The sequence below is a fragment of the Pseudorasbora parva genome, chromosome 7, assembly GCF_024679245.1.
Source record: "Pseudorasbora parva isolate DD20220531a chromosome 7, ASM2467924v1, whole genome shotgun sequence".
NCBI lineage: Eukaryota > Metazoa > Chordata > Actinopteri > Cypriniformes > Gobionidae > Pseudorasbora > Pseudorasbora parva.
The window spans coordinates 27,096,399-27,120,301 of NC_090178.1; the positions used below are offsets into that span (position 1 = coordinate 27,096,399).

General features: G+C 37.7%; 1 protein-coding gene across 1 annotated transcript in view; it reads left to right on the top strand.

Moving 5' to 3' along the window:
* The window catches only part of si:ch73-22o12.1 (nectin-2), a 90,783-nt gene extending 68,000 nt beyond the window's left edge, over nt 1-22,783 (top strand). Inside the window, exons 7-10 of the mRNA XM_067448865.1 lie at nt 19,222-19,351; nt 19,871-19,928; nt 21,823-21,891; nt 22,161-22,783. Coding sequence (XP_067304966.1) covers nt 19,222-19,351; nt 19,871-19,928; nt 21,823-21,891; nt 22,161-22,343 — 440 coding nt within the window. The 3' untranslated portion in view covers nt 22,344-22,783. The remainder of the gene's footprint in view (nt 1-19,221; nt 19,352-19,870; nt 19,929-21,822; nt 21,892-22,160) is intronic.
* Nucleotides 22,784-23,903: the final 1,120 nt, after the last annotated feature.

Below are 23,903 nucleotides of genomic sequence, written 5' to 3' on the forward strand. Positions count from 1 at the left end.
CAGCCATGGGGGATGATACACTTCACCCTGTCTGGCCATATCTTTTAGACGCCATACCGTGGTAACACTGTCCATGTTTTCCAAATAGTCATCTGATCCCAAATGCTTTGAGCAAACACGCAGTTTCTTGTTTGAATTTACCAGTGTTTTAATATCTATGGTTCAGAGCAATCAACCACTGACTCTTTTGTTACTTGATTTTCATTGGTATTCTGTGAAACATGATGGTGTTAGTATACACCTTCGACTCGCTCTTTACAACACACAGAACCATGGCTAATCGCACAGTAAATCCACTACATAATTTGCCGGCTGCAACTCTGCGTTATCTGCAACGACACAAACTTAGTGCCGATCGCATTGGAAGTTACCTATCTGAGGACTACTTTCAGACGCTGTGTAATATCATTGCGCTGCTGAACCCATACGCAGGAATCAGAAAAAAGTTCCTATCTATATCGTTGTAAAAATCTAAACTTTTAATTTTTCCGTTGGTCTTAGTACGCAATGTAACTACAGAATAGTCAAGTTTTAAATAGGAAAAATATTATCTTTATAGTCTTTGGTTCTTTTTGAGAGCGATGCTAATGGTCTAATATGATTCAATGATGTATGCTAAGCTATGCTAAAAGTGCTACCACCAGATACAGAGATCGGCTGAATGGATTAAAAAAAACGGTAAAACTCAACTTTATAACTCTAAGGGACTTGGAAAATTAGCCTATTTTCAAAAAAAAAAGTGGAGTGTTCCTTTAACAAATACAGTAAAAATAGTAAAATTACATTTCAAATTAACTGCTTATTTAACAAACATTATTCTTGTGATGGTAAAGCAACATTTTCAGCATCATTACTTCAGTGTCAGCCAGTCTTCAGTGTGTGTGTGTGTGTGTGTGTGTGTGTGTGTGTGTGTGTGTGTGTGTGTGTGTGTGTGTGTGTGTGTGTGTGTGTGTGTGTGTGTGTAACTAATTTAATATTACTGTTACATGTAACAAAATTATTATGATAATGATAATAATAATGATTTTATTTATAAATATCCCAATTATTATCCTTTTAATATCCATACATCATGTTGTGATGCATACATTTACTTAGATAAAATAGATACAACTATTGTGTTATTTTTAATAACAATGTATAGAAAATTGCTAATTTATCAACCATATCATGAAAATAATTTTCGTCTTATACTGTAGTTAGTGAGACATACTTTTTGATATGTATGACTGGACAGTGCTTGCTCCATCTAACTGTGGTCATGGCCAGAGCTTTTCAGACCGAGATCCCCCAGAATGCCCTGCAGCCAAAACAGAGCAGGGTGCTCTGCGACATGCTGTATTTCAGAAATAACTCCTCATCAGGCTTGACGGCCGCTCTCTTACTTATTTATTCAGCAGGACTTCTAGAGCTCCAAACAAACACACACACTCACAACCAAGCCGAGCTAAGTCGCACAAATGTCAATCTGGATCAACGGTCCGCCCAGAAACAGTCATGCACACTCCTTCTCGCAGTTCAGTCTCCTGTCAACCGTTTGGAGACGCACCGGACGCTGGATAAATATCTTGGCTACTGTTGTTCTGATTTTTATAGGGCACATCTAGCCATTGCTTCCGGACCATTTGAGCTGCTAACCCATTTCTTTATGGATATTAAAAGATAAGGCTTGTATGTGCTGTAGGCGGCCTACAAATCTGACCTTTTCTGTGAAAGCTTGAGCCTCAGGACAGGAAATACCGGATTGTTTGTTGTGCTTTGTATAAACTGGGTGGGGTTGGTATTCACTTGTGTGAGGATTGTAGTTTCGGTAGCAAGACATTCCTGCCATTTGTTATGAGAAATCTAACACATTTTGTTTTATTCTCTTCCATATCCAAGACAAAGATAAGATTCATTCATGGACAATATGTCTTTGTCTCTGAGAGCAGACATAAAGCATATCTCGCACCTGTTGAGTCATAATTTGGTCGTCTTTCAACCATTACGGCCCAGATGGTTATCAGAGCTCACCTGTAGCACCACGTTCTTGCCTCTGGCTATTGCTGTGGCAAAAAGTCACATGACAGGTATGGCAGCAGGTGTAGTGAAACCATTACAGCTTTAAAAGATGGCCTTTTTTCCTAATTTCTCTCAAATTATTTTTGTGCTGAGGCACAGACCAGAGTAGCTGTTTGTAGGCCAGTCCGAGAAACATTTGTCATTAGGCTCGTATGCTGCTATGGACCTGACATTTCCAAAAATGACTAGTGCCAGCCAGTCTCTGACCTAATGCAGTTTAACCTTATATAAACATATAGGCTATTTGTCCAACACTGACATGTCATGTCGACTCAGTGTTGTGAATGCCTTCATGGCCTACATAATCAGCTATGACAACTCTGACAGCATTTTCTGACAAGAGCTGGGGGAGAACATACTATGGTGTGCTTGCCAAAACACATCTTAGCGTTAAAATTGTATTCATTGCTGTTATTGTCATAAAAATAGTATATATATATATATATATATATATATATATATATATATATATATATATATATATATATATATATATATTTTTTTTTTTTTTTTTTTTTTTTTTAAACAAGAAATATGTTCCATTGATCTTATGTTATTTAATAGACTGGGTAAACCTATAGCCTGATCTGATTTGATTTGGCCCTGAAGCTAGGACTGGAAACCTGTACATTCATTTATCCTGCTTCTGTCACACTTTTGCCGGAACCAATCACAGACTGGCTTACCCACTTGCCGTACTATTGGCGGGTTTAGCACAATGACAGATAGAGAAGGATAGGTCGATGCCTGTTGATCACGCCTCTTGTGGTCTGATTGGTTGTAGGCCTATACTAGTAAAGAGTAATTTGTACTATGCTCGTTGATCACACCTCTTTTGCAATATATACATAGCAGACTCCACAGACCAATGTTCAATCTTAAAAAATTGAGCTTGTTCAGGTGATAGCCAGATAAACAGTTACTGTATTTTAGATATCATTTAGCATTGTTTTTTTTTTTTAAATCTAAAAACAGTTGACGCTGTTAAAACAGTCAGTACTGCACAAAAAAAAACAATATCATTCAAATAACTTGATGAATGGGTAATGAATGATTCAAAGCAGCAGACAACAAAACGAATAAAAAGAATGTTACTGTGTTTTGATGTTAACACATTATAAGCGTTATACTATTGTTATAGTTATCAATAGTTGGTGTGAACAGGCCTTAAAGCAGGTTTTCTCAGCCCTGGCCCTCGAGTGCCACTGTCCTACAAAGTAGTACTAGAAAGCTACAGGCAGGTGAGTTTGATCAAGGCTGGACCTAAATTCTGCAGGACAGTGGCCCTTGAGGACCAGGGTTGAGAACCCCTGCCTCAAAGGGTTAGTTGAAATTAGAAAGGAGAATTAAAAATGTTTAAAAAAATTAGCCCATGATTTACTCACCCTCAAGTCATCATGTATATGAAACTCTTCTTTCAGGCGAATAAAATCAGAGTTATATTAAAAAAGCCCCGGCTAATCCAAGCTTTATAATGGCAGTTGATTGTGGCTGTTTTTAAAGTCCATAAAAGTGCATCTGTCCATCTTAAAACTGTTCCACATGGCTCCAGGGGGTTAATAAAGGCCTTCTTTATTTGAGCAAATTGATGCATTTGTGTAAGAAAAAATACCATATTTAAAATGTATATTGTAAATTATCACAATTCCGGCTGATCGCCTTCCGTATTTAACTTACGGGAAAATTGTAGCACCTCTATCAGTTCAAAATGCTTTCAATACTTCTGACGAGCGAACTGGTGTGCAGTTTCATCAGACGTTAAGCATTTTGAATTTATTCAAATTAATGATAATATCTAAATGCTATAGTATAAAAGCTAAAGGGAGCTAATTTCTTGTAGTACACCAACTATCCTCATCGATGACGATGGCTCAGATTGTCCATTGCAGGTTCAAACCTAAAACCTCTTGATTACCAGCCCAGATATTCAACTACCAGATTAGCCTGGTGTTGCATTTTCAAAACAACAGTTCTGTGCACATGCCTCAGTGAACAACAGTGATTTGTCTCCATATATTAGATAAAGGGAGAGGTTGAGGGTGGGAAATTAACTCTTCATGAACTGGATGGGCACATTGATTGAGTGTTTGTGTGAGTGTCAGCACACTCATGACAGACTTCACTCATCCCTCATATGCATCTCATCTCTGTTTCCTTACTTAACGCTGCGTATTGATTATTCTTCATCCACTGACACTCCGGAGTCACCCAAGAGACTGTTGCCATGGCACTACACTGACAGATCCACCCTCCGTCTCCATAGCAGCTGTGACAGAAGGGTACAATGAAGTGTGATGGTCAGATGCAGAGCTTCTGTTGGTTGTGAAAACTCTCATATGTGCATGCATACAGATAGCCTGCAATAGGACATGATGGCACGAACATAATATTTTGCGGATTTATTAAATGTCAGGGCCTTTAACATGTATCTTTTATTGCTATGGTGGCCTCGTTACATTTTATGGAGAGCAGATCTTTATGACGGTGGATCAGGGTTTGATTTATATTTTCAGTTATTGAGGTTGTGGTGGTATTTATTTTAGAGAGAGAGAGTGAACGCTTAAAATGGGACGGTGTTAAAAGCCACTGATGAAATCATCCTTGAATCCATTGTAAATGTGGCTCTTGCAATGAAAACATCCAGTGAATCAGATCAAATGATTGCTTAATTAAGTTCATCTAAATTGATGCGCTGCATTCAAAGCAAGCTGAGAGTGGGAGATTGCTGAGTTTAACTCTTGCTTGGCTGCCTAGCAGGACTCATATCTTTCAAAAACACATTTAGAAATAGTTTAGCAGGCACAAAAGACAAGACTAGTGCATCATCCATTTCTGCTGTAGAACTGTACTCGATTGACAGAGCAAGAACAATATGGTACAATAAAACAAGCAGAACACTTTCTACACTTTTACAATAGCCACAGTGAATAAACACTAAAACGACATGACATGGGACTTTAATTGGCAGTTGAGTGGTAATTTACATACAGGTTGCACAAATAGACTGCACAGCGTTTACATGGACCCGTACATATATATATATATACACACTAAATTTGTTGAAGTTGGAGGGTCCCTAGCTTCATTAGAGGGAGGCTCAAAGCCCCAGGTGGAAAACCTCCTGACTGATAGTGTTGACATAAATTGACAAAAAAAAAAAAAAAAAAAAAAAAAAAAAATTATATATATATATATATATATATATATATATATATATATATATATATATATATATATATATATATATATATATATATATATATATATATATACACACACATACACACTGTAAAAAAATTGTGTTGGTTTTTGTTGGTTTAACTTAAAAAAGTAAGTAACCTGGTTGCCTTAAAATTTTGAGTTTATTGAAATTAAAAATTTGAGTTGATACAATGAAGGAAACTTGTTTAATAAATAGAAACTCAAAATATTTTTGTATCTGAACCACATAAAAAAATTGATAAATCATGAAAATAGCACAATTTGGCATGTTTCACTGCGTCATCAGAAATAACACACACATAATTACCCAATATGCTTACAAAATCTTTTTATAATCTTTTAATAAAGGTTGTCGAATCTCAAAAAATGTTCATTGTATTAACTCAAAATTTTAATTTCAATGAACTCAAAATTTTAAGGCAACCAGGTAACTTTTTTCTAAATAATTTTTTACAGTGTAATTTACAATAATAATTTATTATACAATTATACAATTTATAATTTTTTATTATTGTTGTTGAACTAAAACTTAATTCAATATAGCTAACTAAATTGTTAAATGTACTAAATGACTGAATATAAACTTTCATTTAAGAGTATTAATTATTTAATTGATCTAAAACAGGTCAGAAAGTATAAAGTCTATAGACCACAGAGTCTATTTTATATACCCCTAAAAGGACTACGTATCCCTGGAGATACAACCATTTACAGAAACACATTATAGACATTTACTGATCCCTGTGAGCTAAACCAAGAATGTACACTGATCAGGCATAACATTATGATGACACTGACAGATGAAGTGAATAACACTGATTATCTCTTTATCGCAGCACCGGTTAGTGGGTGGGATATATGAGGCAGCAAGTTTTGTCCTCAAACTCAGTATCTATCAAAAGTGGTCCAAGTAAGAAACAGTAGTGAACCGGTGGGTGACAGGGTCATGGGGGGGGGGGGGGCAAGGCTCATTAATGCTTGTGTGGAGCTAAAGGCTGCCCTGTGTGCTCCGATCAAACAGATGAGCTACTGTAGCTCAAAATGCGCAAGAATTTAATGCTTGTTCTGATAGAAAGGTGTCCGAATACACAGTACATCGCAGTTTGTTGAGCATGGGGGTGCATAACCGCAGACCAGTCAGAGTGCCCATGCTGACCCCTGTCCACGGCCGAAAGCATCAACAGTGAGCATCAGGACTGGACTATGGAGTAATGGAAGAAGGTAGCCTGATCTGATAAATCATGTTTTCTTTTACATGATGTGGCTTACCTGGGGAACACATGGCACCAGGGAGCACTATGGGAAGAAGACAAGTCAGCGGATGCAGTGTGATGCTTTGGGCAATGTTCTGCTGGGAAACCTTGGGTCCTGCTATCCATGTGGATGTTACTTTGACACGTGTCACCTACCAAAGCATTGTTGCAGACCATGTTCAGCCTTTCATGGAAACGGAATTCCTTGGTCGCTTGCGCCCTGCCACAAAGCAAAAATGGTTCAGGAATGGTTTGAGGAGCACAACAACAAGTTCAATCCAATCGAGCATCTGTGGGATGTGCTGACCAAACAAGTCTGATCCATGGAGTTCCCACCTCGCAACTTACAGGACTTAAAGGATCTGCTGCTAACATCTTGGTGCCAGATACCACAGCACACTTGCAGGGGTCTAGTGGAGTCCATGCCTTGACGGGTCAGGGCTGTTTTGGCAGAAAAAGAGGGGCACAATTCCACAATATTAGGAATGTTATGCCTGATATGTATATGAACAAGGTTCAGGATCTAAATAGTCAAAACAAACTCCCTTTCAACATGAAACCCAGAAATCAGAAATTCACTGTCTCTCACCACAGCCTCTCAAATGTTTGTATCCCTAATTATATAAACACCTTTTTAGGGTTAACTAATGAAACCTTATTGTAAAGGGTTACTGTTACATTACTGTTCTTATTCATTTACAAACAAAAAACAAAAAAACATGCTCATCATAGAAATCACTATATGAATTGCATTTCTAATGTATTTCTGAATAAATGAATAGCTAAAAATGAGCATCAGCGCACTGACCCAAATAATAATACAAGTAAAAAACACATGCAGTCTGCATAAAGAGTTTTCTACACCCTTTGCATAATATATGTGTAGAAAGAATAGACTATGGATGATTGTGGCTCTTCAAACACAGGAAGACACGGGTCTTGGCTTGTGTCTGTAACAGGCTTTCAATAGGCTGCTATCCTGCTCTGCCTGGTTGCTCTGATTAGTGATGATGACGACAGTCATGTAAGCTGCAAATATAAGCTGCATGGTTTCTCGCTGTCTCACACACAGACATTATACAGCAGTGTGCTCGCTGGGACCGGGCCAATAGCTAGATGAGCAATAATTTCAAATAATGAACGAGACAGTGAAAGAGCATAACATTAATCAATGCAGTATGGACGTTGCCCACAAAAATGACACCCACCCGCCCTGCAGAATCCATGGCAGAAAAGGACAACATGGACGCCTGTAATGATCATTATTACTGTCCTCCTTTCTCTCTCTCTCTCTCTCTCTCTCTCTCTCTCTCTCTCTCTCTCTCTCTCTCTCTCTCTCTCTCTTCCCGCTCATTGTTATTTTTGTTGCAGATAATGTAGTGTTTGTTGTGGAAGATTCTCTTGTAAGGTCGCAAACTCAGGCCATGTCTACATTTGAAAACAGCATAAAAGTCGGTACACTGAGCACACTGAGATGATACCAAGACCAGACATAAAGTTCTCAAGCTTTTCTTCTGGCACAATCATTTTAGTACCAAGTTAGCAAACACAACTTACCACTTAATAGTGAGCGCAGGTCGCACTCAATTGACATTCCATGTATAGTCTAAATGCAATTGCCCTCATGTTTTGCCACAGGACAGCAATTGGGAGGTAATTTCTCTCATTATTGCAGGAATTTAATATGAACCCAGTAAGCAATTTTGCACTTAAAGACGTCTAATAGCTGTCCAAACAGAGCCCTGATGTCTAGGCTAAAACAAGGCAAAATTTGGGCTGTCAGTGAAAATTTTATAGACGTCGAACCATAGCCCAAGAATAGACTAGTCATCTAGAACATGAGCATGTCGAAGAAATTAAACTAATCACTTTTGACTTTGCTTGCATAATGAAATATCATACATCTCGCAAGTTATCTAGGCTAAAACGACATGTAACCAGATTCAAGGTTATTTTGGCTAGAAGTGGTTTACTCATAGCCAGAGTATATCGGGTCTATAGTTAATCGAGATGGTGAAATGATTTTTTTTAGCAACTTACTGGCATGAGCATAGATATTGGTACAATATGTGTTACATGACTATGACTTAACTTGTGGCATCTCTTCAAATTTATCCACTTGGAACAGCTCTGAACAGTTCAGTTTTCACAGGCAAAAAGACATTTTAAAATGTAGCCGGAGTGTAGAGTTAGTGTAGACATAGCCTCAGTCACATTAAAGACTTTTCATCAGATTTGCAATTGAAGGTTTTGGGCTGTTTTATAATCATATACAGCTTCTGGAATATAGCACATTTGGTTTGAGGGTTAAACGATGCTGGTAGAATCTCAGATATTCAGGGATGTGTAGGGTCTGTGGTTGTGGACACTGGGATGCTTTAAATATCTGGATTGTGTAGGGGTGTGTTCGCTCCGGTTAATGCCGTTGTGTTGGGGTGAGTTTGGAATGTGGCTGCGGACTGTGGTGGGAAAGCACAGCAAATTACGACTGTAGCAAGCATGAATGCTCACTAATGATGCTGAATAACTTCCAGCTAACGAACAGGTAAACAAATACAGACACATCAGTGAGCACACACGCTCACGGAGCGATCGGGCCCCTGTGGCTGTATGCGGCTGTGTAATTGGGGTAATGGCCTGGTAATCAGGAACTGGTTGGTTCAGTCGTGAGGCTGTTTAGGCCACGGGCAGGCGCCTTAAACCACTGAGCTCTAATACATCTGCATCTCTAAACAGGAGCGATCGCAGCACTACTGCCCAGCAGCGACTGCTAAATGCTAATAAATGGAAATCTTAATGAGTGTGCTTGGATAAATGACTTCCTGTGCATGTGTGCGAATGTGCGTAATATAGATAGAGGTTAGAAAGGTTAACACTGTCTGCCCTCGGCAGTAACACATTAACTTTCAGTTGGGAGGAACTAGAAATCTTTGTGAGAAACTGTCATTCAATCAACAACGTCACATTTATAATATTTATTAAAGGATTAAAGGGTTAGTTCACCCAAAAATGAAATTTCTTTCATTAATGACTCACCCCAATGTCGTTCGACACCCGTAAGACCTCCGTTCATCCTCGGAACACAGTTTAAGATATTTTAGATTTAGTCCGAGGCCTTTCTGTCCTTTGAATGTAAGTGTATGCCCACTCGCCGTCCACGTCCAAAAGAAAATGAAAACATCATCAGAGTAGTCCATATGTGACATCAGTTGGTTAGTTAGACTCTTTTGAAGCGTCGACAAATACATTTTGGTCCAAAAATGACAAAAAATATGAGTTTATTCAGCATTGTCTTCTCTTCCGCGTTTGTTTTCAAACCTCAAATAAAGAATCAAACGGTCGCGAATCAGCAGATTGATTCGTGATTCATATCGCCAATGTCACATGATTTCAGCAGTTTGCCAGTTTGACACGGGATCCGAATCACGATTTACGATTAATGACCGTTTGATTCTTTATTTGAGGAACACGGAAGAGAAGACAATGATGAATAAATAGGGGTGTGCCAAAAAATCGATTGACAAAAGAATCTAGATTCTCATTTGCAACGATTCAGAATCGATCTGAAATGTCCAAGAATCGATTTAATAAATTAATAAGATCAGCTGGCTGTTCGCCTTCATTTTGTAAAGGCATAAAAGTGGCTAAAACGGGTGGATTGTGACATTTATAAAATGCACGGGGGGGGATGCGGGCGGATAATTAACTCTTTGCGGGCGGGTAGTAGCACGGATGAAAAATATGTGCAATATTTCTGTGGCGAGTTGAATGAGCGAGAGAGCGAGCGAGACCGGGGCGTGATTGTGAATGAGCGTCACCTGCGAGCCACACCGGTCTCGAGTCCTCTGAGGGAGCAGGCAAAAAGGACGAGAGATCACCAGACCTGGATTTGACGTTGAGTTGCGTTTACGTTTTATTATGTGTGTGCGTGTGGCAGTTGTCCGTGAGGGGCTGCCCACGTTACTTTCGTTTTGTTTGGTTAAAGTCTTTTAAATGTTCGCCAATTCCCACCTCCTTCTTCCCCCCTCGAACATACTGTATTATAATTTCTATGTCCAAATTACCATAACCATTACACATACACACAACAACGATATGCCATTTGACCTATCATGTCACCACCACTGCGACAGTGCAACTTTTGTTGATGCCTCTCGTAGACCAGACGGAGCGAGCGTTTAAGTAAAAGTAAAGTTGGTGAGTGGAGTATATGAAATTGTTGACAACGAGTCTTTAAAGGCAGAGCCTCTTTCATTAGCCAAATTCATGACGCTGTTGATGTTGAGAGAGGTGCAAGATAAAAATGTAAGTATTTTAATTTAAATGATTTTAGCGTGTGATTTATCGCGGGCACGGATATTAACGGATCTGGGCGGGTTCGGATTTAATTTTGATATTTTCAAAATCGAATCGTTTTGATTCGAAAATCTTTTTGAATCGAAAATCGATTATGAATCGAATCGTGGCCTCAATAATCGGAATCGAATTGAATCGTGACATGGTAAAAGATTCCCACCCCTATGAATAAACTCATATTTTTTGTTACTTTTAGACCAAAATGTATTTGTCGACACTTTAAAAGAATTTAACTAACCAACTGATGTCACATATGGACTACTTTGATGATGTTGTCATTACCTTCTGGACGTGGACGGCGAGTGGGCATTCACTTACATTCAAAGGACAGAAAGGCCTCGGACTAAATCTGTGTTCCGAGGATGAACAGAGGTCTTACGGGTGTGGAACGACATTAGGGTGAGTCCTTAATGAAAGAAATTTTATTTTTGTGTGAACTAACCCTTTAAGCCTTGTTTAAGATCCTGCCAAAAATGTATGGTTGCATTCTCAAAATGGACAAGATGCAGCTCAAATGTTGAGACAGTATAGAGAGCACTATTGGATTGAAAGAATAATGCTTGGTAAATAGTGAGACATAATTAAGTTTTAAATACCTGTAGCTGTACCGGAGAGGATGCTTCTCATCTTCATCATGTAGCCTAAGGGAAAGTGCAGTGGTTGCCCCTTCATGCTTGATGAGCTCCATATGTCTGACTGTGGGTGTTTATGTGAGAGAGAAAGTATTAGACATCAGATCACTGGTTTAAATATAATCCTGAATGACTGAGAGAATACAAGGGAAAGCAGCAGTGGTGTTTCCTCAACACTTAATTAGCAGCATGCATGTGTTTGTGTGCATTTAGGGGAAGTGGATGGAAGTATACGCGAGATCACAAGTTTAAAAATAATCTTGATGACTATAAGGGCACTGGTGAAAGTCATTTTTAAAACTGCAGCAATGTGTGTTTACTTAGCTATACTTTAGGGACAGACTTTTCATCTGAAGTGAGCTAAATGTGGCAAAACATCCCCTTGAGGGCATCTGTTGTCGTCCTAAATTGCAAAAATGATTCATACATAAAGTAATCAAACGAACCATAAGTTATTTTCTGTTGAATATCCTGTTTCGCTTGTAATTGCATGCCACAGCATGATTTGTGAGTGTATACCCATAGTCAAGGTAGACTGCACATAGATTTTTCCATTTTTGAAATCGAGGCTGTGAGGGAGACTTACTATTACAACATGCTCTGTATGAAGGTCCTAGATCACATGTAATTCACAATTTTAAAAATGTCTTAAATGTCATTTTGCCTGCTGAATGTCTTTATGTCATTGCCATGTTGTTTATGGAATAGTTCACCCCAATACAATTTCTGTAATCATTCAGAATCATTCAATCAAGAAGTTGTTCCAAACCAAATCTGTTGAACACAAAAGAAAATATTTTGAATAATGTCAGTATCCAAACAGTTGATTGATTGTGTGTGTGTGTGTGTGTGTGTGTGTGTGTGTGTGTCTGTGTGTTCAGCATAACAAAGAAATTCTCACAGTTTGGAACAACTTGGGTGTGAGTAAAGGATGACAAAACTTATCTTTAGGGTGACCTATCCCTTTAAATAACAGTATATCCCCTCACAATTCACACAGGCCCTGTCCCAAATGGCACACTTCATGTGCACTTTAGGTCTTGAGGACTTACAATGGCCATTGCGAGCGCGTGTCCGTTAAGTCCACAATACCGTAGTGTGTCCCATTCGTTATTTAAGCTTAAAGAAGGGTGCTCGTGAGCGCCCCCTTTGCGGCTGCTATGCGCCCTCGATGCACACTCAGAGGAAGACAGTGAGGGTTTAGGGTGCCATTTGGGACAGGGCCACAGTCTAGTTCGAATTTCTGTCAAAAATTAAATACAGTGCCAATATGCCTAAAGTCTACTGTTTTAATGCAACAATAAACAATAAGATAATACTGAGTAACTTACATTTTAGACAGTGTTTTTGAACGAATCTGACGGAATGATTCAATGACTCCCTCAATAACAGTTTAATTCCTAAATGAATCTGGGTTTTTGAAAAAAATCCACTCGTCCATATATATTCTCCAGACTGCTTGTGTCTAGGGTTGTGTCGTGGGGTTTTTGAATCGTTCGTACGACTAAATGAGTCGATGTTTTTCACAATAAAGACAGTCACTTGTCGCCACCTATAGGCATACCGATGTTTACATTTACTGATGTAACCTGCAGAAATATTCCCTGCAGAATTTATGTATAATTCAATGTTTATATAAAAACAAGTTTATAGTACATTATGTCCTGTTAACTAAGTAAACGTGTTTGTGTGCTGGACCAAACAGAGTGAAAGTTTGGGATGTACTGTAATTTTGGACAAAATCAGTCTTTGTCAGAAATTGTAGCATTGTAGCTAACTGAAAAAGTGATGTCAGGAGCTGTGGGCATTGAGGGAGCAGTGACCTTGGAGATGGGGATCCGGCCTGCTCCTGTGGCTACTGTCTACTGCCTTAATGCACAGTGGCAGAAACCTCACTGCCTCCCCAGAGAGACGCATACTCATGCACACACAGAGACTTGGTGTCGCTGACATCAGTTTAATCCTCAGACAGTTTAAATGCATGGGCTGAGTCTAGGCCTCAGCTGTGATTAGTGCTGGGCAGAGTGTGATGAATGAGACTGCTGAAGATACACACGCACACACTTGTGCCGCATTGTTATCATGAAGAGTGATGGGGTGAGTCAAATTGCATGGCATATATGCGGCATATTACACTGCTCGCCGCAGCTCAAGTGAAATGAATGGTGACCATTTGTGAACCGCATGTCTGTTCAAAGTCAGAGAAGACATCAGATAAGGTTGGGTTGATAAACCCATTGGCATGATAACCATTCACATGCCAACCCTAACATTTTTGAGAATCCCAAAACAATTTTTGTAGATAATTTATTTATTGTAGATAAAAAAAAAACCTTTTCCCATTTCAGCTTTTTGAGATCATTTGCTTCAACTGAAAATGAAGTCCTTATCTAACTCAAAACTGAGTTATCAAAATTGAGTTTTCCATATGAAAATTCATGCAGAGAAAAAAACTGTTAAAACAAAGGTAGAACATTTTGTCAGGTTGGAAATACCGTATCATGATGTGCTGCCACCATACAAAGGGGTCATGAATCGAGAAATCTACTTTCCCTTGAGCTTTTGATATATAAAAGGTCATGGTATAATATAAGAAAATCCTGCAAGTTTCAGACCTGAAAACCTCGTTGTTATTCAAAGGGAAGCTTTTATTGATGCCAGGCCCAGCAAACTCTCAATCTCAGAATATGCCACACCTTGATGTCAGAGTGTGGTGAAACGCTGTTTCTGATGAAGAAAAACTCCTGATTCTGTAGCCCCGCCCACCGACTCATAGAGCTAGGCTACATAGAGCTTAACCGGATCAAACTTCTAAGCAATAAACATACCGGATAAGCTTCATTCAGATTCCAATATTATGAATGCATGGATGAACTTTATTTTTAATGAATATCCAGCTAACGTGGTTCAGGACAGGCTATCAAGTGTGTTTTTCACTATCACATGACTTGATATTTGAAGGAAAAATGAAATCTCTGAAGTTTTGATCATGCTTTGATTTGTCTGACTCTACAGTAAGGCTTGCGTGTGCATTTTAGTTGATGCACAGTTTGCGGTTATATCCACCGATCGGGTGGGCCAAGCAATAAAAAAAATTACGTTCCAAATAATTGCAGATGGATGAGAGATAAATCATTATGTGTTTTTCAATAAAGACATTTTGCAAGCTGGGTGGATCTTTCCGGTTGCTGTTTCCTCATGTTTTCGAAACATTACCTCACGCATACTCGGGGGGGAAGCCGAAACTCATTAAATATGCAAAGCTTATCCATTCGTAGCAATGGCTGTTTACTTCTAAGTCTTCAATGCAAAACACCCATTAAAACCGAGCATTCTTGGAGAGTCTCAAAACCAGGATAGAAAATAGCCTATTATTCATTATGATGTTTTTGAATGTAAAAAACATGCAAATGTCATAATTTGACCTCAGACAACAGTATAATTTTAAAAAAAAAGCCAGTTCATGACTCCTTTAACATAACTAGCACATTAACCTCAACTGTAACCCTAGGTCTAATAACCATACAATTTCTGAATTATGCAATAGGGTGGGTCCTTTTGAGAGTAAAGTGAGACTCATTTTAAAATTTTCACACTTCACACTTTCACACTTTTCACAATTAATGAACAACACTAAACTAACTAGAGCTGAATAATGACATTATTATCTTCTGTGGTTGAACTGAGTTCCCTTTATAACTAATGAACTTGGCAACATTCACAATGTTATTGAACTAAATTGAATTAACATTGAACTAAATTGAGCTGAATTATGACACATTGTCTTTTTATAGCTGCTTTACAGCTGAAATTGCATTTGTTTCATAATTGAAGACATTGTGACATTAAAACTGTTATTTTGCTCATTACTGTGATCTGCTTTAAATCTATTGCCTATTACATAAAGCTCTTTAAATAAATGTGAAATTTGTTTTTCTACTTGCACCCTAAAAAAACCTATAACCTATTATTATAATCTGCAGTACTGCCAGATTATCACATTTTATATGCTGTTAAAAAAACCACCCACCCCTTCGATCATGTTTTGTCTCGCTTAGGGCACAAAGTGCGTCAGGATAACCACTACGCACTTTAAAAAACAAATAGGTGCATTACACCTCTAATAACACCTTCACTTTCATTTGTTCACCTATGGCAGCTTTTAGGGGCTTTACACAAGCTTCACAGTTTGGATTCATCATGTGTGCTGGCTTATGTGTCAAAACGTGTGTGTGATCATTTGAGTTTCCAGTGTCAGATGTGTCATCATCTCTCTTTGATCTGTCTGTCTCTTATTGTTATTCACCGGGATGCAGTTTCTCATGGGAAATGTTCTCTGATGTCAAATTCCACTCAGTCAGAATGGATGCTGATAATCTAACTCCATTAAGCATGGATCTGGAGGCTTGGCTCTGCAGAAACACACACACACGGTCTATTTGCAGTCTTACGTTGACAGAGCATCATGTCTACAGCCATAATCCCCCTAATTGCGTATGTCTTTTCACATTGACACATCCATAATTCACCTTAAATTGTTTATTCCACAAATTAATGCCATCAACCTGCCACTTCAGACACACCGTGTGAAATAGGATTGTCGTGGCAGAGATGGGTCATGTGACTCGATTGTAATCACCGTAACTGAATTACTGCATACTGTGGTTTATTGAGCCCAAGAGATTTCAAAATGCTTTTAGTTTCAGTTACTCTGAACTATGAGCCGAGGCCAAAGGAAAGATAAACAAAACTACAAACCTTTATCTCTAATCTGGCTTTGACCAACATTGGAGGAAAATTGTTCAGTGAAACTAAATTCATTTCAAGTGTACATTGGACGGATATTTGAAAACCAGTGTGTTATTGTTAAATAGATTATTAAATAGCATATTTTTAAATGAAAATCTAATATGTAAGACATTTGTTTTATTGTTGGATTCATTTGTTTTTCTCCTACTTGAAGAAAGAAAGGCTTTTGTTTTGTTTTGAATTTTTTTTGTATTTTTGGGTGAGCTATTCCTTTAACGTGACAAAGCAAATTTGGTCTCTGTGACACTGTTACGTTAATGCACTGCAATATATGTGTCCACCATTTATGTGGCAGTAAACAGCCTCACATGGACGTTCTTAGACTTTGAGCTGTAGACGGGAGTTTATAAACGGAGATGTCACATTGATGATTGATTGAGTTTTTTCCCTGCTTTCTTGCACCATTGCTCCACACACAGACACACAGACACACACACACACACACACACACACCCCTCATTCTGCTTCTGTCTGCAGTGACCTTCACTTCCTCTACACCTCATATTCTCTCTCCATCTCTTTCTGTTTGTGGTAAACTGCTAAAGGCTCTTCCTCAGATGAATCAGCTGTCTCTCTGATTGTGTTCTTAGATTTGAGTGGTGTTTTGCTCATTCTGTTTGTGTGATGATGAGATAGTTCTGTAATTCATGCTCAAGTATGTTCTGTTTTTATGAACTGTGTGTGAAATGCTGTTTAGTATGCGACTATGTGGCGTAAGGGATAATGTGCAGACAAGTTGGTCATTATCACAAAATAAACCCCAACAAGATGATCAGGATACTGATGAGAATACACACAAAATTCCTATTGAAATGATTGCATTTCACCTAATCGGGGTCAGAACGCAGGCCTACTAAACTGAGTGACAAACCTAATCACGTGACCATACCCAAATCGGGCCCACACCTCCCTCATTCTTCCGGCCCACATACTGCATGGAATGATGTTGATGACTCAACCGGACTGTGGCTGGCAATAGCATACATATCTGGGCCTCATCTGGGCCAACTACATATGGCTCAGTTCTAGCTGCAGCAAAGCTCACATTGGCCACACACAGCAAGCTACAACTCACACTAAAACTGCCTTGATATGTGTGGGCCAGATATACGTTCCATGACCTTTGCCTCTGGCAGAACCCAGCCATATGTGCCATAGTCGGCCGAGATGAGGCCCGGATATGCTTTCTACCTGGGTAGTAGATGCTGTAGTGAGGGTATAGGGTTGTGAGATGTCAATACTGTGCTACTAGGTCACACAATTAGGTGGGTTACACAATTTGGTATAAAACACAGGTACATTGCCATGGGCAAAAATATCCAGTTTATGCAAGGTCACAAAAATATTTCAGTTTTGCAGTCAACCAGAATGACGTAGGCCATACTTGATATTTGTATTTATTTTTTAATAAAATGATACGTTATTTTCTCGGATGTGTTATCTGCTAAGAGATTTCAGCTGAAGCAAGCGAGAGAAAAGAGGAAAGAGAGCTTTAGGACACGAGCGGGAGATTGACAGCGCGAGACGAACCGAGTGAAAGAACGACATGTGATTGACAAGGCAGATATTTGCCAAGACGTGACGCGCACACGCTCCTTTACTCAAACTTGTGTCTTTCTTTTAAATTAAAACATCCATTATGTCCTTTAAACCGGTTTGTCTGGCTGGACAACATTCTCTCTTTCTTTTTATGTCTTCTTTCATTCCCATGTTGATGACTTGTGGGAATTCACCAGCGCAGGCTCTCGGCCGACCGTAGGCCTACACCAGACGTTAAACTGTCTGTCAGTTTAACACCTGCATCGCAATGAGAGTAATCCGAAAGAGCAGATATATTTTCACAGTAAACGCTGCACTTTATGTTAGTGACATCAGGAAGCATGTGTCTAGAATACATTGTCCTTGAGGAGTTTTAAAAAGAGTTTTTTTTTTTTTAAACAATCTATGGTTTTTATGCAGCTGTAGCGCCATCTAGTGTAACTTAAAGTTTTTGCACTATGATACATTTCCATGCAATTATTTAGCTTAGCACAGTAGTTCCCAACCTTGGCCCTGGTGGAGTCAACATGCAGTACTGCACAGTTTACATGTCTCCATAATCAAACACACCTTATTAAATAAGAAAGATATCAAACAATGTGCAGTGTTGGGATGACCAGAGTTGAGAACCAATTTGGTTTTGTTCAAAGGGACTAAAGTAAGAATGTTTAGGCTAGTTGTGGAAAATCTTAGGCCTAGTTGCATATTAAGAAAATATGGGAGGTTACATAATTCAAAAATATTTCTCACCAGAGGCTCGGTGTCAGAGGTGTAAAACAGGCCGAGCAAAAACTCATCCCATCAATCAGCATGTCCTCGGTTGTATAGAAACAGAGAGTTCCCTTAAATATATGCATAATAATTATAATCATAAATATATATTTTAAAAAAACCTGAAATGAATGCATTATTTTTCATGGCTTTGAAGATCTTAGTGGTGATGTTAAACTTTGTGGATATGCCGTAGGCTATAAAACAGATGAGCATAATTCCATGTGTGTGGACTCTGGGATTTTATTTATCCTAAGGAAGCAGGATCTGCTGTGAGATAACAGCACAGCAGGATTTAAGTGGTGTTTATAAACTATCATAACAGATGAACAGAATAGATGTGGAATTATACGGTGTGCGGGTGGTCATGTGTTACTATGCAAGCTGTTTTGACTGAGGAGCATGCATGTTTTGAGTTCAGAAACCTATATGCTTATACAGTAGAGCACTGAACTGTTTTATTTCAAAATTTGAAATTTTGATTATTCTATGACCTCAATTTCAAACTGGTATACATAGAGCTATCAAATTGGTACACATAGAGTGATGTTTCTAAGTCTCTCTGTATCCCCCTACAGAATCTCCAATGCCAATGAAGGGAGCCTCTACTGGAGGTATTATTGGTGGTATTCTTTGTGTGATCATCCTCATAGCCGTAATTGCAACTACCATAGTGATGGTCCGCAAATGCAAGAGGAAAAACATAGAGTAAGTACTGACACTTCTTTCATATTCTGTCTTTGACCGTATACCCTGGTTTATAAGTAACAAGTTACTTATAATCAGTGAGTGTTGTGGAAAGTAAATGTACCTTTAAATGTAATGTGTTACAATATTGAGTTACTCCCTTACAGTGTTGGGAAGATACATATAACGGAGTTACGTAATTTAATTACGAGTAAATGTAACTGTAATTCAATACATTTCCTGAGAAAAATGTGTAGTTTAATACAGTTAAAAAAGGGGTTACATCTGAAAATGTTCTGTAAAATCTAGGATATGTTGAATAATATAAATTTGTTGCTTTGCTTGTATTTGATGTGCCTCCTGCCATTTAAAGGCCATTTAGTAACGTGCTGATTACATAACATAACTTGTTATGTTATGTAATCCGATGTACATATGTACACGTACATAACTTGTAATGCGTTACCCTCGACAATGCTTATAAATGACCTCTGAATGTTTCCTTCTTTACTGATCTTCTGTTTGTGTCTCTGCTTGCAGCCATCCACCCACTCACAAACCTCCTCCTCCTATGAAAACATATTCAGATGAAGACAGAGTGAGTATGAGAGATACATACTTTATTTTACACTTTGAGCAAATGCAGTCCATTTTAGAGTACAGGGGGAAGGACAGAAGATGTTAGGGAATTGTTCAGATATTATTTAAAAAAGAAAGAAAATCTATATAATATATGAACTATGTACAACCCCAAATCAAGAAAAATTGGGACAATTTGTAAAATGCAATAAAATCAAGAATTTGTGCTTTGTTTTTGTTTTTTGAAAAGTACAAATCAGACTGTACAACCATGGAGTGTTGAGCAAAAAAGTCCAACTGCAAAACTGCAACAATTAGTATCCTTAATTGCCAAACTATTACAAATTAAAAGTAAAGGTAAAATGGAAGTGGTAAACATGCCTCTGTTCCAACTTTTTGGAGTGTGTTGCAGCCATCAAAATCAAAATTAGTTTGTATTTACAAAATACATTTAAGTTGTTTAGTGAAAACATTGGACATCTTTTCTTTGTACTCTTGTCAGTTAAATAAAATTGGGCAAAAAATAACAAATCACAGATTTTTGCTTTTTACAAAATGTCCCAAATTTTCTTGATTTGGGTGTTTATGTACAGTATTGTCAAAAATCCACACTGAAAATTGGGGAGTCTTAATTTAATTGAAGCTTTGAGATGAACAGAAAGTTTTAAGGTTTTGAAAATGACATTAATGGATGGGTTGTGCATGTTACTGTTCCACTTTATATTAAGTGTCTTTTGCTATTATACGCATATTCAACGTTCAAATAATTTGATACACTGCACTTATTGTGTATGTACATACATGCTTCTACATGGTACATCTATAATTACACTGTTGATCATCCCCCTTCTCCTTTTGTAATTCACAATGTACAATTACGTAAAAAAAATCTGACAAGTACATAGCAGTTTAAACTGCCTAATTTAAAAGTGTGACTTAGGGCCTAATTGATCATGTTACAAATCTTTGTACAGACAGTCAGATGTTCTTACATTCCTTGAAGCACAAAAATCTCTTTGGATCATCTCAAGTCATGCTGGAGATCATCTGGTTTTACAATAACTTGTGAAGTTCACACAGCTTGAGTTCTGCTGTCATCAAAGCTTAAGGGGACATGATGGAAACTCAAGAAAGAAATGTTTTCTTTAAAATAGTGAAAGTGCTTTTAAGGAAGATAGAAATTCTTGTGACATTTTTATTAGTTTTGTTCAGGTACAGTTTTATTTCAGTCAGTTGCCCAAATAAGTAAATTAAGATTATTATTTTATAACATTATTTTATTTTATAGTTTTAGTTATAAAGAAATGTAGTTATAAATAGCTGCAGTCCGTAACTTTTTGTGCTCTAGCGGTTAATAAACAAAACTGCATGAGCCTTGCGGAGGAACAGCTGGAGCTACTTCTTTCTGTTTATGTCTATGGCGATTCACGCAGGGACTGTGCTCCTCCGCAGCGGTTCCTGACTGGTCTGAAATAGTCCCAATATAAACACTTATTATAAGTGTACCATAATGATTCAGGCTAAGACAAAAACACGATTTAGACAAATATTTGTATATTCTCATTATATATATTTTTTTGTAAAGGTGACAGGAGATCACCCAAACAGGAGACAAACCAAAAGCTTTATGTTCATTTTTTTTGTTTACTTACTTTTAACTCAAATTGTTTTGCTGATAATAATGCCAGCTTGTTTCTGCCACTGAATAAACCATAAAAATGGTAATTGTGACTTTTCATCTCACAATTCTTACTTTTTCTATATAAGGGAAATAAAGTCTGAATTTATGAGGTTAACTCGCAATTGCGAGAAAAAAGTCAGAATTGTCCGAAAGTTACATTTTTTATTCAGTGGCAGAAACAAACTTCCACAAAGCTCAGCAATTAATTTTTATTTTTGTATTTTTTTTATAGCCAACCATCAGTAAACCTATGTATGAGGAGCGCATGTACTATGAGACAGACAAAGGGGAGCCAATGACAGTAAGGGGCCATCTCTCTCTCTCTCTCTCTCTCTCTCTCTCTCTCTCTCTCTCTCTCTCTCTCTCTCTCTCTCTCTCTCTCTCTCTCTCTCTCTCTCTCTCTCTCTCTAATCATTTGTGGCATTTAAGATGGTAAATCATACATATTTGATGGCATGTTCATTTTCCATGCATTATTCATGCCTATTACTCACAGATCATAATCATCTCTATTACTGAAACACATGTGCTTTGACTCTAATGACAACACTACAATCTCTACTCTGACAGGATCTCTCAGCATACTACAATGACAAGGATCATCATGAGCCTTCCTGGGAGGACAAACAGACTCCTTACCATGATGACAGAGATGAAGATGAAGCCGGAATGATGGGAGAGGACGGCATATATCACATCTCTTCCTCTGCCACTAGAGGGAGCAGTTTCATGTCATCAGCTGTGATAGTGTAGGGATCATACTGAGCCGCAGATTTTTATACTGTAACCTGAACACTACTGTACTTTTATATTGTAACCCAAACACTATAAGGGCCCTGTTCTCATTGCCCAGTTCATAAAGACCTCAATATGACAATGAAGAAGTCATTAAGGTGGTTAGGCCTAGATGTAGTTGTGAACATGCACAATTATTTGTCCTTCTGTATCTGATTAAGGATTGTGCCATTTTTTGTTTACTATGAATATGTCATTTAGCAGCAAGGACAAAATGAGCCAGTGATCAACATTCATTATTAAAGCATTATTATTGTGGTTATTATTATTAGTCATGTAATCCACTGCTCCAGTTTGAAATTGTCTTCTTTTTTACTTTGTGCCTTACAAGATTTAGTTTTTGAAATAATTTCTTGTTTTACTAAATTGCAATAGATTTTTTTAATCATTTGCACCCTCCTGACTTTTAGGTATATATATATATATATATATATATATACACAATTATTATTATTTTTTAATTAAGAATATTATTCGAGTATTATTTGTTTCATTATTTTCCAGTGTACCGCTATGATTGTTTACACTCAATAAACAGGGTGATGTGTTTTCTTGGTATTTGGTATCTTGTATGTTTCAGTGACATTGTGTTATCATCAACATGCATGAATGGATCATCAGAGTCTTAATATTGTGTGTAGGCTACAAGGGAAATATGGAAATCTGACCTTTTGTACAAAGGAGTTCATGTGCAATTAACACATAGGAACCCACAGTGACGACGCGGGTGTCACAAACACTGGTGATTATCTGGAAAGGTCTTTTAAACCCTTTTCCCTCCATTTCAACTCAGGAAGTCTCTAAGTGACATATAAGAAACATCAAGTTTAGTCATGTGACAATCTGTGCATTTGTTGTTGTTGTTTTGTTTTGCAAAATGTTCAAAATGGTGGCCTGATTGGTTAGTGCCATTGCACATGTTCCAGTGTCAGCAATTTTTTTAAAGGCTTGATTTTGTAACTAAAAGGATCTTTCAACCCATGCAACAATTCTAATATTTTAATAACATATTAGATTACACTTAAAATTATTTTAATACATTTCTTAAACAAAATGATATAAAACAAGTTACGAAAAAATTGTGGTGACATATGTCACGTCGGGCTGTTAACCTTACAACAGTTGGTGTATTTTGAAGTGACTTATTTGTTATATTAAGAAAAATATTAAATGAGCTGCTCAATTAATTTAGCTTATTCAAATTGGTTAGTGTTATATACTTTCTCTATATGTTACATTATAAAATCTAGAAATGTTACCAGCAATGTTTAAAAAAAAAAATTGAAATATTGACTGGAATTGATCTGTGCATTATCTGAACCAAATGCCCGGAAATCTACCATAATTGGGAAAATGACACAAGGTGTCCCAGTGTGGCTGACAACATGTCACTCAACTGTTTTCAGACTCTACTAGCATGTCTACATTTCACTGACAACAATGATTCTTAAAATCAGCAGGCCGGGCGGGGATAAGTGTTGGAAGTGGACAAGTGTTATTTTGAATAATATGCATAAT